This window comes from Scyliorhinus torazame, chromosome 5 (assembly GCF_047496885.1).
Source record: "Scyliorhinus torazame isolate Kashiwa2021f chromosome 5, sScyTor2.1, whole genome shotgun sequence".
Lineage (NCBI taxonomy): Eukaryota > Metazoa > Chordata > Chondrichthyes > Carcharhiniformes > Scyliorhinidae > Scyliorhinus > Scyliorhinus torazame.
Genome location: NC_092711.1, coordinates 170,323,003 through 170,339,542, shown reverse-complemented (window position 1 = coordinate 170,339,542; position 16,540 = coordinate 170,323,003). Strand labels below are relative to the sequence as shown.

The 16,540-nt window shown below is 45.5% G+C and overlaps 1 protein-coding gene across 1 annotated transcript in view; it reads right to left on the bottom strand.

Moving 5' to 3' along the window:
• Positions 1-274: 274 nt before the first annotated feature.
• Positions 275-16,540, bottom strand: part of LOC140418035 (uncharacterized) — an 87,326-nt gene continuing 71,060 nt past the window's right edge. Inside the window, exons 3-4 of the mRNA XM_072501464.1 lie at positions 10,678-11,546; positions 275-1,423 (exon numbers count right to left, since the gene is read on the bottom strand). Of these exons, the coding sequence (XP_072357565.1) occupies positions 518-1,423; positions 10,678-11,546 (1,775 nt within the window). The 3' untranslated portion in view covers positions 275-517. The remainder of the gene's footprint in view (positions 1,424-10,677; positions 11,547-16,540) is intronic.

Below are 16,540 nucleotides of genomic sequence, written 5' to 3'. Positions count from 1 at the left end.
AGAACCCTGTAACCACCACAGCCCATCTTCATGGCAACATGGCTGCTTTGGGGACTAAATATCTTCCAACGTGCAAACACCTTTTCATTCTGTGCTCCTCGTCAAACTTGGAACCAGATAATAGCAACTAGCGTCAAAAATGGTCAGCCCACCGGAGGCAGACGTGTTAGACCGGCCAGTCCAGCAGAAAGAAACCCTCCAATCATCACCATTCACCAGATGTCAGAATGAACAAAATGCAGTCCTGGATGTCAGTGAGAGCAGAAACAATAACAATGGAACCAACATCTGTAATTTATTGTGAACTTGTTGGAGTCACAACAGGTGTGATGAATCACAAAACCCCTCCCACATTGACAGCAGATAAATGGTCTCTCCCCAGAATTAACTCGCTAGTGTCTCTGTAGTTGGGACAGATCATTGAATGTCTCCCCTGCTCAGAGCAGGTGAATGGCCTCTTCCAGGTGTGAACTCGCTAGTGTTCCTGCAGGGTGTATGGATATCTGAATCCCTTCTCTCACGAAGAGCAGGTTAACTCCTTCTCCCCTGTGTGAACTTGCTGGTGTGTCTGCAGGTGGGATAACTGAGCGAATCCCTTCCCACACTGAGAGCAGGTGAACGGCCTCTCCTCAGTGTGAACAAGCTGGTGTATCCTCAGGCTTGATGAAGTAGTGAATCTCTTCACACACTGAGAGCAATTGAATGCCCTCTCCCCAGTGTGAACTCGCTGGTGTCTCTGCAGGTTGGATAACTGAGTGAATTCCTTCTCACATTGAGAGCAGGTGAACGGCCTCTCCCCAGTGTGAACTCGCTGATGTATCCGCAGGGTGGATAACCGAGTGAATCCCTTCTCACACTGAGAACAGGTGAATGGCTTCTCCCCAGTGTGAGCTCGCTGGTGTTTCCGCAGGCTGGATAACTGAGTGAATCTCTTCCCACACTGCGAGCAGGTGAATGGCCTCTCCCCAGTGTGAACCCGCTGGTGTATACGCAGTTTCGATAACTCAGTGAAGTCTTTCTCACACTGAGAGCAGATGAACAGCCTCTCCCCAGTGTGAAGTCGCTGATGTATCCGTAGTTTCGATAACTCTGTGAATCCCTTCTCACACTGAGAGCAGGTGAACGGCCTCTCCCCAGTGTGAACTCGTTGGTGTCTCCAAAGGCTCGATAAAGTAGTCAATCCCTTCTCACACTGAGAGCAGGTGAACGGCCTCTCCCCAGTGTGAATGCGTCGATGTCTTCGCAGGGCGGATAATTGAGTGAATCCCTTCTCACACTGAGGGCAGGTGAATGGCTTCTCCCCAGTGTGAATACGTCGATGAGTTTCCAGTGCAGATGGAGCCTTGAATCCCTTCCCACAGTCCCCGCATTTCCAAGGTTTCTTCATGGTGCGGGTGTCCTCGTGTTTCTCCAGGTTTGACGATCAGTTGAAGCCTCGTCCACACAGAGAACACGTGTACGGTCTCTCCCCGCTGTGAATGGTGTGATGTTTTTTCAGGCTGTGTAACTGGTTAAAGCTCTTTCCACAGTCAGTGCTCTGGAACACTCTCACTCGGGTGTGTGTGTCTCGGTGCTTTTCCAGTCACACTGATGGTTAAAATCTTTTGAAGCCGACAGAAAAGCCAAACATTTTTCCTTCTGGATTCAAAGTCTGGTGATGTTCAGTTCCAAGGAATTGAGAGACTCAGTCAGATTGAGAGGTGACGGTTGGGATTTCTGTCTGTAATTCCTCTTCTAATATCCTATAAAAACAATTTACAAAAGACATCACTGTCAGTGCAGGATAGAAACTCAGAACAGACAATTCTAGTTCCTAGAGAACATTCTTTCCTCTCTCATTCCCCAAAGCTGTAAATCTCCATCCCACACACTCTCCCTCCATTCTCACTCTGCTGTATCTAATATCCACCCTCCCAATTCTCCTGAAGGTGCTGATTCAGGTTGATTGACAGATCCATGCTCACTGCTTCCTGTCCTGGGCACAGAGATCATAACAAATACGAGCTGCAGTTGGCCATTCGGCCCATCGAGCCTGCTTGTCTATTCTGTGGGATGATTGGCCGACCTATGTCAGCGACATTATCCGTGTTATTGACCAGAGGCTGAGTGTGCTGACTCAATATCTGTGAGCTCATGAGCCGAGCTGTAAAACACCAAGGGCCGACGATCCCGAGGAGAGAATCCTGAATGTTGAGCAAGATGCCTCCTCCGCGGAGGCAAAAATTTAATCCTTGGAAAACCGGCTGAGTGGTGTGGTGGACTCCTGCAGAACCGAGGTTCAGAGAAAGAACATCCGAGTCGTCGGCCTGCCAGAAGGGGTAGAGGGTAAGGCTCCCGCTAGGTTCTTCGAGGACCGGCTGCCACGTTTTCTCAAGCTGGATGTGAAGCCTGGGTGTTTCAAATTAGAAAGGGCCCCGGATCATGTCTTTGAGGCTGAGGGATAGTTTTCATCCCAGGCCTGTAACCATTCACTTCCAAAACTTGAAAGATCACCAGAAGAACCTGGCGACAGGTAAGGTGAGGTGGGACCTGGCTCCATGAGGGAGTGAGGATTTCCTTCTTCCAGGACTTTTCGGCAGACACACAAACGAAGCATCGAGGCTTCGATGAAGTTTGAAGGGAACTCAAGGCTCCGGAGTGAATTATGTCGCTTTATGTCTAAGAGGTCTAAAAATTGACAAATCTCCGGGCCCAGATGGGCTACATCCTAGAGTTCTAAAGGAGATAGCTGAAGAAATAGTGGAGGCGTTGGTGATGATGTTTCAACAGTCACTGGAGTCAGGGAAAGTACCAGAGGATTGGAAAATCGCTGTTGTAACCCCCCTGTTCAAGAAGGGAACAAGGAAAAAGATGGAAAATTATAGGCCAATTAGCCTGACCTCGGTTGTTGGCAAGATTCTAGAATCCAATGTTAAGGATGAGATTTCTAAATTCTTGGAAGTGCAGGGTCGGATTCGGACAAGTCAGCATGGATTTAGTAAGGGGAGGTCGTGCCTGACAAACCTGTTAGAGTTCTTTGAAGAGATAACAAATAGGTTAGACCAAGGAGAGCCAATGGATGTTATCTATCTTGACTTCCAAAAGGCCTTTGATAAGGTGCCTCACGGGAGACTGCTGAGTAAAGTAAGGGCCCATGGTATTCGAGGCAAGGTACTAACATGGATTGACGATTGGCTGTCAGGCAGAAGGCAGAGAGTTGGGATAAAAGGTTCTTTTTCGGAATGGCAACCGGTGACGAGTGGTGTCCCGCAGGGTTCAGTGTTGGGACCACAGCTGTTCTCTTTATATATTAACGATCTCGATAACGGGACTGAGGGCATTCTGGCTCAGTTTGCTGATGATACGAAGATAGGTGGAGAGGCAGGTAGTATGTAGGAGGTGGGGAGGCTGCAGAAAGATTTAGACAGTTTAGGAGAGTGGTCCAAGAAATGGCTGATGAAATTCAACGTGGGCAAGTGCGAGGTCTTGCATTTTGGAAAAAAGAATAGAGGCGTGGACTATTTTCTAAACGGTGACAAAATTCATAATGCTGAAGTGCAAAGGGACTTGGGAGTCCGAGTCCAGGATTCTCTAAAGGTAAACTTGCAGGTTGAGTCCGTAATTAAGAAAGCAAATGCAATGTTGTCATTCATCTCAAGAGGCTTGGAATATAAAAGCAGGGATGTACTTCTGAAGCTTTATAAAGCATTAGTTAGGCCCCATTTAGAATACTGTGAGCAATTTTGGGCCCCACACCTCAGGAAGGACATACTGGCACTGGAGCGGGTCCAGCGGAGATTCACACGGATGATCCCAGGAATGGTAGGCCTAACATACGATGAACGTCTGAGGATCCTGGGATTATATTCATTGGAGTTTAGGAGGTTGAGGGGAGATCTAATAGAAACTTACAAGATAATGAATGGCTTAGATAGGGTGGATGTAGGGAAGTTGTTTCCATTAGCAGGGGAGACTAGGACCCGGGGGCACAGCCTGAGAATAAAAGGGAGTCACTTTAGAACAGAGATGAGGAGAAATTTCTTCAGCCAGAGAGTGTGGGTATGTGGAATTCATTGCCACAGAGGGCGGTGGAGGCCGGGACGTTGAGTGGCTTTAAGACAGAAGTTGATAAATTCTTGATTTCTCGAGGAATTAAGGGCTATGGAGAGAGAGCGGGTAAATGGAGTTGAAATCAGCCATGATTGAATGGTGGAGTGGACTCGATGGGCCGAATGGCCTTACTTCCACTCTTATGTCTTATGGTCTTTACCCAACGACCCTGAAAATTGTATCCGACAACTCCGTCAAGTCTTTCGATAATCCAACTAATGCATTGGTCTTCACTAAATCTTTGAAGGGCAAGGATTTGGAGGGATGGTTTGCAGCTCAGACTAACTCAGGCTCTAATCCAGACTCTTTCGCTATCATGGTGTTGTTGCCTGATATTGTTATCTTTAATCCTGTTAAAGGGAGTTGTTATTCTGTGAGCGCCAATTGAATGTCTTCTTCTCCTTCAGTATTCCAGGGACTCGTATTATTTTATCTCAGTTATGGTAGATGTGCCGTGTGCTTAATATCTGTAGTCTTTCTTCTATTATCCGAGTGTTAATCATGGCAGAACCGAGTGGTGCCATTGCCGAAGGGTGGGTGGTGGTGGATGCAGGTCTTCACGGGTGGGTCTAAAATGTAGGAGGGACATTCGATCTCCATTCCCTTGTTGGCCCTTCTTTTCCTCTCCTCAGTTTAGAGAAGGTATCCTGAGGGTAACAACAGTCTGGCCGTGGGGATAACCCTCCGGGTCCTCAGTCTTATTGAGAAAAGTTCCCTTCGATCTATTGTGGTCGTGATTCTTTTGTATTTTTGTTATTATGGGTTGGTTTATGTGTTGTTGACTTTACCCTACTCTGGTACAGTGAATGGAGCTGAAAGGAGCTTTTTGTCTGTGAAAGGAGCAGTTTGGGGATACCTTGGTGTCTGTGGTGTAAAGTGAGTTGGAGGAGGGGGTTAATGACGCCCGCCCGATTGTGGCGTGAAAATCTGTCCCTGTTCTCTCTGTCGCCTAACTAATGGTGGCAGTTAATCTGCAAATTTTCTCAGGCAATGTACAGGGCATCCATCACCCTATCAGAAGGAATAAGATCCTCTCCTTTCGTAAGGAGAAAATCGACATAGCTTTATTGCAGGAAACTCATCTAGCTTAAACTCATTTGTTGTGGCAAGGTGGCACAGTGGTTAGCGCAGATGCCTTCCAGCGCCAGAGATATAAGTTGAATTTGGGCCTCGAGTGACTGCCTGGTTTGCACCTTCTCCTTGTGTCTGTGTGGATTTTCTCTGGGTTCTCCAGTTTCCTCCTACAGGGCAAAGATGTGCAAGTTAGGTGGATTGGACATGCAAAAAAGCCCGTTCAAGTTCAAATGGGTTAGGTAGGGTTACTGGGTGACAGTGATAGGGTGGAGGCATGGGCCTCGGTAGGGTGCTCTTTCAAAGGCAGGTGTGGAATCGATGGGCTGAAAGGCATCCTTCTGAAAGGGATTCTATGATGAGGAACACCTTAAATTGAGGCCGGATTGGGTGGGGAGGATTTTTTTTTTTGCCTCTTTGTCATCAAGTAGCAGAGGTGTGGCAATCCTTATTAATAAAAATATCCCTTTTGAGGTTGAAACCTGCACCAAGGATAAAGGAGGTAGATATGTGATCATCAGAGGGTTGGTGCATGGAGATGTTGTTTCAATAATGAATGTTTATGGATCCCCGAATGACTCCCCAGAGTTCATTGTGAAGGGTTTTGTGGATTTTGCAGTTAGCTTTGACTAAGTCTTTTGTGGTTGATGACTTCAACGGCCACTTATATCCTCTGGTGGATAAGCTCCCGGTTACCAGGCTCGGGCGTTGGTCTCGGCTTGTGAAGAGGTGGATTATGTGGATATTTGGGGAACTTTGCACCCGAGGGGTGGAGATTTTACCTTCTTTCCAGTCCCACAGCAATGTCAGACTAGAATCGCCGACTTCTTCGTGCCGAGGACGACCTGGTGTCCGCTTGCACCACAGGGAACATCTTAAATGCGCCCCCCCCCCCCCCCCCCCGCCCCCCGCCCCGCTTTTCTGGAGGTTCTGCTCGAGGGTTCACCCCAGGTCGAAAAAGTGGAGGTTTGATGCCTCCCTGATCAGAGATACTTCATTCACTGCACATTTTACGGAAGAGTGTGAGTTCTTCCGTTAACTCGGCCCCTGGTATTTCCCCCTCCAGACGTGTAAAGCTCATGCCGGGGGCGGGGGTGATCATTTCTGCCACTGCTGATGAAAGGTGCAGAATGCTGGAGAACCAGCGGCGTCTGGAGGTTTGTTTGATGAAGGCCCAGGAGGAAGTTTCCGCCGGAGTGAAGCTCAGTCACACCAACCCCGCACTCTGATTGGCTGAAGGACACGAGTCCTTCCGGTCGCGTAACTGTTCCCATTGGCCAATGCCTCAGCAGGAAGGTCAGGAGGTGAGCTCCCCTGCACATCCGCAGCTCCCACTCTCCCTTAGACATGCGCAGTCTCAGGCAGGGTTGAGGTCACCGAGCGGCTTCTCGCTCTGGCTGGAGCCTGGAAAATTTCTCTTGAGGAGGGAGGGGGTTGAACGGGTGGGGGCGGGGCTCCTGCGTTCGCGCACTTGAACCCGGTGACGACACCGCGGATAGAGTAATTCCTATTGGCTGATTTAGTCAGGGTACTTTATGATGTCACAAAGCTGAAGTTGAATTAAACCTCCTCCTGTCTCCAACATCTGGGAGTAAAACACTTTCTTTTCTCCCCTTTCCATTTCTTTTCTCATTCTGACCTTCAATTGGTCACTTGCAGCAACTGAAGGGAAAGGAAGTGAATCCAGGGAGGGTGCAGACTCTGGATAGCTTGGCCCAGGTCTCTCTCTCTCAAAGACATTGACATCCTTTGCTCCCTCAGCTTGACACATTTATTTATTTGGCTAAAAAAATGGTGTATTTCCTAAAGTTCACAATTAAAGGGCTGGTTTCCCCAGGAGATGATGACATTTAAGGGGTCAGTAAATTAATATCTGACAGAGATATGTCCAGTGTTGTTATATGGTACATATTAGATATATTGTTTATGGTTCTATAATGAAGTATATTTATTATTATTTCAGTAGTGTACTATTGTACTGTAGCTACGTTATATAATTCCAGTCATCTCTTCCCTCAGAGTGTTGGTAGTCTCTGGATTTCTCTTTCAAATGGACCAGTGGAGTCTGGGATTCGCTGAATGTATTCATGGATGAGTTAATATTTTTAATATTTCTTTTGTTATGTTTTTTAACCAATTTTTAAACAATGAATGAAACAGAATAATAGAAAATTTGTGGAAAATGGGTACAGTGCAGAACAACTGATACGGCCAGCATAAATACAAGCAACACATTGCAGAATTAATTTGTGGCAGGATATTTGAGCGACCAGAGCCTCGAGATGAACTGCCTGATCTATTGAACAACCAGTTAACAGGTTAGCATAGTAAGTGGAGAAAGAGGGTAAGGTTATATAAAAATGGAAGGAGAACAATGCACACCCCAAAATATTACAAATGGACTAACAGCATAGTTGAATTGAAATGAATATCATAAAATAGATGACATAGAATCTCTACAGTGCACAAGGAGGCCATTCGCTCTTTCAAGTCTGCACTGACCCTCAGAAAAAGCACTCACTGAGGCAAACTTCCCACCCTATCCCCGTAACCTTGTGCATTGATCATGGTCAGCCCACCTTACCTAACACCTTTGGACACGAAGGGGCAATTTAGCATGATGAATCCACTGAACCTGCACATCTTTGGACTGTAGGAGGAAACCGGAGCAGACACGGAGAACGTGCAAACTCCACACAGATAGCCACTCAAGGAATCTAACCTGGGTCCCTGGCTCTGTGCGGCAGCAGTGCTAACCACTGTGCCTTACTGTGCCCTACTCCCGGCCTAAGTTGAATTTAATTCACTGATTGAAAGCCCTGGAGGAGCAAGTCAGTCAAATTGGAACCGAGATATCTGAGAGAGGGGTTGCATAATTTACCAAATATATCAGACTTTGAATGAACTATAGACATTAAAAATTCCATGGGGGTGCATTCTGTAATCAGCCTATGCCAGTTTTGGATAGAGGGAGAAGTGACTGGTCTGCTTCTATATCGAGCCAGAGGGATGTTGGGTCCATCCTCACCCAATCTCTTCTGAACCTTAGATGAGAGGCCAATTGATATAGCCCGATATTCCGGAGACCCAACCCTCCCTTAGCTCCTGGTGATTGGAGCTTAACAAACTTGGCGAGGTTTCTTTTTGTTCCAGATAACTGTACTAATCATTCCATTAATTTCCTTAACAACTCTAGTCGACAGCAGTACAGGCAGCATCTGCAGAGGGTACAAAAGTCTGGGCAACACATTCATTTTAATGAAGGCAATCCTCCCTCACCATGAAATCAGAAGAGCCGACCACAGGGCAAGGTCCCACCTAATAGTCACCATCAGCTATGGAAAGTTGGCCGCATATAGCTGTCTGAAAGAGGGCGGTCATTGACATTCCCAGATATTTAAATCCCAAGGCGGGAGCATCTGAAGGGGAAGTTAGCAAGAGGAGGGATCTTACCCCTCAAACCCTCCCCATCGGCATGGCCTTGGACTTAGTAAAATTGATCTTAGAAGCACAGAAGGCACTACCCGGGTGCAGCTGGTTAAGATGAGCAGTGTGCTGTGGTTTTTATTTTTATTTCAGTGCCGACCGGTCTTTTAGCCTAAATCGTTATTTATGGGGGTGAATAGGTTGGTTTTGTGTGGGCAGATAGGGTGGCAAGGATTAGAAAGACGGTGATTCAGAGAGGGCAACAGTCAGGGGCTTGGCCCTTGCAAACCTGTTACAGGATAGAGTAGTCTCCAGTCCCTGGGTGGGAGAGGGAAAGTTATCGGATATTTACCAGGAGCTTTCGAAGGCGGAGGAAACTCAGGTGGAGGAGCTTAAGGGCAAGTGGGAGGACGAGCTAGGAGGAGAGATAGAGGTGGGTCTATGGGCAGATGCCCTAAGCAGGGTTAATACCTCCTCATCATGCGCCAGGCTTAGTCTGATACAATTTAAGGTAGTCCACTGGGCACACATGACCGTGGCTAGGATGAGTAAGTTCTTCGGGGTTGAGAATCGGTAAACACGGGTGGTGTCGAGTCCGGAGTTAGCGATCTTTGGAGTGTCGGAAGATCCGGGAGACCAGGGTAGTGGGTGCCTGGAACTCGCTACCGGAGGAGGTGGTGGAAGCAGGGACGATAGAAACATTTAAAGGGCATCTTGACAAATACATGAATAGGATGGGAATAGAGGGATACGGACCCAGGAAGTGTAGAAGATTGTAGTTTAGTCGGGCAGCATGGTCGGCACGGGCTTGGAGGGCCGAAGGGCCTGTTCCTGTGCTGTACATTTCTTTGTTCTTTGTTCAGGGGCGAAAGAGGCTGACATCTTGGCCTTTGCCTCCCCGGTAGCCCGGAGACGGATCTTGTTAATGTGGAGAGACTCAAAGCCCCTGAGTGTAGAGAGCTGGGTTAGTGACATGGCTGGGTTTCTCAGTCTCGAGAAAATAAAGTTCGCCTTAAGAGGGTCAATGTTAGGATTCACCCGGGGGTGGCAGCCGTTCGTCGACTTTTGGGGAGAAAATGAAAATGTCAGCAGATGCAATATTCCAAGGGTTGTTGTTGTATCGTTGAGGTGTGTGAAGATTGGGTTGGGATGGGGGAAATATTTATTTTACCATGTTGATGTCATTGTTTATATTACTGTTATAAACATTTTCAAAGACCTCAATAAAATATTATTTAAAACAAAGAATCTTTATTTGTTGCATTCATGTGAAATGAAAGTCACCTTTGAACATTCTCCCAGTGTCTGCCTGGGTCTCACCCCCACAACCCAAAAAGATATCCAGGAGGTCAATTGGCCACGCCAAATTGCCCCTTAAATTGAAAAAACAAATTGGGTGCTCTAAATTTATTTTTAAAAATAAATGAATGTCATCAGTGGCCCAGAGGACCGTAGGCTGCTCTCCCCTTTGAGAGAGAGAGAGCTGACTGGTGGTGATTTAACCTGAAGGTCACCACACCTCAGATGAGGGGCAAGGTTCATGGATAACCTCCGTCGATATGGGAGTTGAATCCATGTTGTTGGAGTCGCTCCGCATCACAAACCAGCCATCCAGCCAACTGAGCTAACTGGCCCTTGAATATGTAATAATTCCTTAACTATTATCTATTCCCTGTCGCCCATCAGTTTCCCCGTCCACCTCAGACAACTTGCCCCTCATACCCTGCAAGTTTTCTTCTGTGAGAAGCACCTAGATACATTAAACAAAAGAGCCACGTAACCACCACAGCCCATCTTCATGGCAACATGGCATGATTTAGGGGATAACAAACAGAAATGGGAACTATATATCTTTTAACTTCCAAAAGCCCTTTCACTCTGTGATTCTTTTATTGTGCAATTTAAACCCAGGTATTCACAAGTCTTGAATATCATCAACCCACTGGAGGCAAAGTTGTGAAACTGAAGTGTCCAGAAGAAAGAAACCCTCCAACAATCCACACTGACCAACTGTCAGAATGAACAAAATGCCGTCCTCGAGGCAATTGAAGCAGAAACAAGAACAGCAGAATCCAACCCCAGCAATCAATTGTGAACTTGTTGGTGTCTCAGCAGATGTGATGAAACACAAAATCCCTTCCCACATTGAGAACAGGTGAACAGCCTCTCCCCAGTGTGAACTTGCTGGTGTGTCTGCAGGTTGGATAATTGAATAAATCCCTTCCCACACTGAGAGCAGATGAACGGCTTCTCCCCAGTGTGAACCCGCTGATGTCTCTGAAGGCTGGATAAAACACTGAATCCCTTCCCACACCGAGAGCAGGTGAATGGCTTCTCCCCAGTATGAACTCTCAGGTGTGTCTCCAGGTTGGACAACTGAGTAAATCCCTTCCCACACTGAGAGCAGTTGAATGGCCTCTCCCCAGTGTGAACTCTCTGGTGTGCCTGCAGGTTGGATGAACAACTGAATCCCTTCCCACACTGAGAGCAGGAGAATGGCTTCTCCCCAGTGTGAACTCGCTGGTGTGTCTTCAGTGGGAATAGCTGAGTGAATCCCTTCCCACACTGAGAGCAGGTGAACGGCTTCTCCCCAGTGTGAACTGCCTGATGTCTGTGCAGGGTGGAGGAATCACTGAATCCCTTCCCACACTGGGAGCACGAGAATGGCCTCTCCCCAGTGTGAAATCGCTGGTGTGTCCGCAGGTGGGATAACTGAGTGAATGATTTCCCACACTGGGAGCACGAGAATGGCCTCTCCCCAGTGTGAATGCGCCGATGAGCCTCTAGTGCAGATGGGGCTCCGTATCCCTTCCCACAATCTCCACATTTCCACGGTCTGTCCATATTTTGAATCTGTGTCTCTCCGGGTTGGACAATCAGCTGAAGCCTTGACAACACAGAACCGACATATATGGTCTCTCCCCGCTGTGAATGGCGTGATATTCTTTCAGACTGTGTAACTGGTTAAAGCTCTTTCCACAGTCAGTGCTCTGGAACACTCTCACTCGGGTGTGTGTGTCTCGGTGATTTTCCAGTCACACTGATGTTTAAAATATTTTGAAGCCTACAGAACGGGCAAACATTTCTCCTTCTAGATTCAAAGACCGATGGTATTCAGGTCCAAAGGAATCGAGTGACTGTCAGATCGAGACTTGACGCTTGCAATTTTTGTCTGTGACTCCTCCTCTTCTAATATCCTGTAAAAACAACTTACAAAAAATATCACTGTCAGTACAGGATAGAAATTCAGAACAGACAATTCTAGTTTCTCTGGAACGTTCTTTCTTTCCCCAAATGCTGTAAATCTCCATCCCACACACCCTCCCTCCATTCTCACTCTGCTGTATCTGATATTAACCCTCCCAAATCTCCTGAAGGTGCTGATTCAGGCTGATTGACAGATCCATGATCATCACTTCCTGTCAGAACACAGATCATAACAAATAGAAGCTGCATTCAGCCATTCAGTCCATAGAACCTGCTCAACCATTAAATGAGCTAATTGGCCGATCTACCTCAGCACCATTTTCCCACACTATCCCCCATCGATATGTTCAATATCGAGAAACCTGTCAATCTCAGTCTGAAAATACTTGATGACTGAGGTTCCACAGTCCTCTGGGGTAGAGAATTCCAGATCTTCGCCACATCCTCGAGTGAAGAAATTCCTCCTCATCTCAGCTTTCTCTCCATTTTCCGACTTGTTGCCCATAACCCTTGACTCCCTTGTCAATTAAAAATCTAGCTAACTCATCCTTGAATATATTCAATGACCCTCAGACCCCACTGGTCCCTTTGGAAGAGAAATCCAGAGACTAATAACCCTCTGAGGGAAGAGAAGACTGGAAATATATAATGTAACTGCATACATTATTACACAACTAGAAACAATAATAAATGTACTTAATTACAGAACCATAAATATTATATTAAATGTACCATATAAAAACATTAGACATATCTCTGCCTGATTTTAATTTTTTTCTTTTTAAAAGTAAATTTAGAATACCCAATTCTTTTTTTCCCAATTAAAAGGCAATTTGGCGTGGCCAATCCACCTAACAGGCGGTGATTGGATCCTATCCCACTGGGATGTTTTTCAGAGACCCAAGCTTTCAGTTTGATTCCAGCAGCACACGAGGCAGAACTGACTAACTCTCTCTCCAGAAAGCAGCTGTGAGTGCTATCTCTCTTCCCAGATAGCCTGTGGGTGCTGTATTCCTGAAACCATGGAGACCTGAATATAAACCACAAACTGAAAGAAACGTTTGAACAGAGGTGAGGTGCCTCTCCATAAAAGTGTGAGTACTGCATTTCTAAACTACAGAGAACCTGAACAAATTAATCTACAGAGAAGACCAGTACAGGCTGTAAACTAATTACTTTAATCTGCAAGCTTGCTGTGAAGAAAAGTGTGCTGAAAACCACCATCTGAAAAAATAATTTTTTTCACTTATGATTTTATCCCTTTCCACCCCTCTGTGTTTGTCTGTCTATGTGTGTGTGTAGAGGCTGGGGGCAGGTTAAAGTGGGAATTAGGAATTGGCTTATAGTTAACCAGTTGTGTTTGCTGCATATTTTATTTTAGTTCTTTTTATAAATAAATAGTAATCATATTTACATTTGCAACCACCTGATTATTGGGCAGCCAAGGGCCAAAGACATCGGGTATTTTTATAATAATTATTGGTTAAATCACTTGTGCTGTGACTCTGGGGCACGTGGGGCTGGAATTGACCGCGCACTAGCCCAGGGTGTCGTAACACGACAAACTAACTTGTGATTCCTGTACCAGGACACCCAGATCCCTCTGTGCCTCAGAGTTCTGTAATCTCTCTCCATTTAACTAATATTGCTTTTTATAATCCTTCCAGCCAAAGTGGACACGTTAATATTTTCCCAAGTTATGCTTCAGCTGTTAATTTGTTCCCACTCACTTAACCTATTTGATGCCCTTTGCATTCACCTGAAGTCCACTTGCCAAATTAATTTCCAATCCCTCTTTGTGTCATCATCAAATTTAACCGCATCCAACTCATTAATATAGATTGTGAATAGTTAAGGGCCCAGCACTGATCCTTGTGATACTTCACTTGTCACATCTTACCAACCCAAACATGACCCATTTATACCCACTCTGCTTCCTGTGAGCTAACCAATCCTCTACCCCTGCTGATATGTTGCCCTCTACACCATGAGCTCTTATGTTGTGCAGTGACCTTTGATGTGGCACCTTGGGAAATACTTTCTAGAAATGTAAATAAACCACATCTGCAGGTTCCCCTTTATTGACATCCCATGTTACTCCCTCAAGGAGCCTTAATAAATGAGTCAATCAAAATTGACTTCCTGAACCCCATTTTGTGTGTCAAAAGAAAAATCAAATCTCCTCTACCCCTCTGGTTCCTTTGCCAATCACCTTAGAGGGACACACTTTCTGTTAAAGAGCCTGCCAACTCCTCTCACCCACTTTTCCTGAATTATATCAATCTAATCATGAAAAACCCAGCAAAATCAAATATTTTTACTGTTAATTGTTTATTAATGAAACAACATGGTTAAAAAACACAACCGGCAGACCAGCCCCCGCCAAAGCCCCCCCCCCCCCCCCCCCCCGCCCCCCAACTGGCAGCACTGGAGTCCGCCATTTGTGAGGGGCAGAGCATCGGAAAAACGGCACTGGCAAAAATGGATTCTCCGGCTGATCAGCGAACCCGTTTTCGGTGTCGGCAATGGGAGAATCCCGCCCGAAGTAACCACCATCTTCATGGCAATGTGACATGATTTTGGAGGATCAAACAGAAATGCAAACTGAATACCTTCTCACTTCCAAACACCCCTTTCACTCTGTGATCCTTGTGAAATTTGAAACGAGGCAGTGATCTTTGATGGGACTACGCCAATTGATGGATCTCTATGTCTGTTCGGAACCCTGGATGTGCATTATCCCTTCTTAGTTCCCAAAAAACAGAGATTCCAGACTGCAATATTGGTAAAGTTATTTGAAACTTTATTCGTCAACTTTAGTGTCTACTGGTAAAGTCAATTTTCCATACAAAATTTGAGAAGTTCCAACTAGCCCTGCAACAAGCTAGTCAGATCAATTGTCTTTGGCAAATACAGAGGTTGAGTTCTAAAATACAACTCGGTTATTCTTCAAATCATAATACGCACTATTAAATGAGTGATTTAAACAAAAGAAAAATGGTGATTTAGCAGAAGCAAGCAAGAGAATAGGTTTCAGAGATTAGGTAAGAATGATTCCGGAATGAGGTCTCATCCTGACAATTGATCTTTTTAAGGAGATTACTATCTTTAAAGTTTTGCCCTTTTTACAGCTGTGAGTGGTTTTAACTAATTTATAATTCACTTAATTCGACCAATGTGTCTGTCTGTCAAATTTAAGAGATAAACAATTTGCTGTAATTTTCCATGATGGTCTGAACAAAACACATTCCCACCAGAAATTATCACTATTGTCTGACTAGCCGTTACCATCGAAACGGAACTGGGATGTCAGCCCAGTTTTTCATAACACAAAGGGTCTTTTCTGCTATTTGGCCTTGCACTCGCTCGCAGTTTTCAAACAACTTGCAAAATGTGAACATTGAGTCTTATCTGATTAATTCCCAAGTATTCAGCTTTTTCTCACGCTCATGGTTAATATATTTTAGATTTGAGTCATGAGGATAGAGAAGGAGGCCATTCAGTCCATTGATTCCCTGTTGGCTCTGGAGCCAGCCAGTCAGTCTCATTGCCCCGTTCTATCCCTGTAGCCCTGCAAGTTCATTTCTCTCAAATGTCAATCCAATTTCCGATTTAAATCCTCTGTCTTCATTTCGAACCCCCTCACAGGCAGGATTTAGTTAATTACTCTGAAGGATTTTTCCAACCAGGATTTCTTCATTAAACCTTTTATCTGTCTTATCTATAGATGACCAGAAAATCTGATTTCTATCAGGCACCTTGGGAAATACTTTCTGGAAATGTAAATAAACCACATCTGCAGGTTCCCCTTTATTGACATCCCTTGTTACTCCCTCAAGGAGCCTCAATAAATGAGTCAATCAAAATTGACTTCCTGAACCCCATTTTGTGTGTCAAAAGAAAAATCATAGGGGCAGCATGTGGCGCAGTGGTTAGCACTGGGACTGCGGCGCTGAGGACCCGGGTTCGAATCCCAGCCTTGGGTCACTGTCCGTGAGGAGTTTCCACTTTCTCCCCATGCCTGCGTGGGTTTCACCCCCACAACCCAAAGATGTGCAGGTTACATGGATTGGTCATGCTAAATTACCCCTTAATTGGGAAAATAAATAATTGGGTACTCTAAATTTATTTATTTTTAAAAAGAAAAATCAAATCTCCTCCACCCTTCTCATTCCTTTGCCAATCACCTTAGAAGGACTCATTTTCTGTGAAAGATCCTGTCAACTCCTCTCACTCACTTTCCCTGAACTACATCAATCTAATCATATAAAATCCAGCTAAATCAAATATTGTTACTATTAATTGTTTATTAATGAAACAACATGGTTAAAAAAACTAACAGGAAATTACTTGAGGATAAATAGCAAGCAGAGTAAAAGGATGTTCACAATGTTCAGAACCCAAATGGTTTCTCTTTACTCTGTTCCCGTGACTCCCCACTTTGGACACCGGGGCACTGAATACCGGGGGTGACGTCACTACCAGCCCTGGTCACCTCCTTCTGTGTCCTAATTGGTTGGAGGTCCATTTCCCAGTCAGTCCTCCAGCATATTCCCATCTCTCTATTCGTACGATGCCCATGGCAGTGTCCCAACTGGGGTGCAGGCCCCATTGTTCTCAACTAAATTCAGCCCTCAGCTCCATCTCCTGGCTGTCACTGACACAAGAATAGTGAGCCAGAAAACTGCCTGAGGCTCAAATGGGAAGTCATAACTTGTGGATTAGGATCTCTGTACAGATCAGTAAC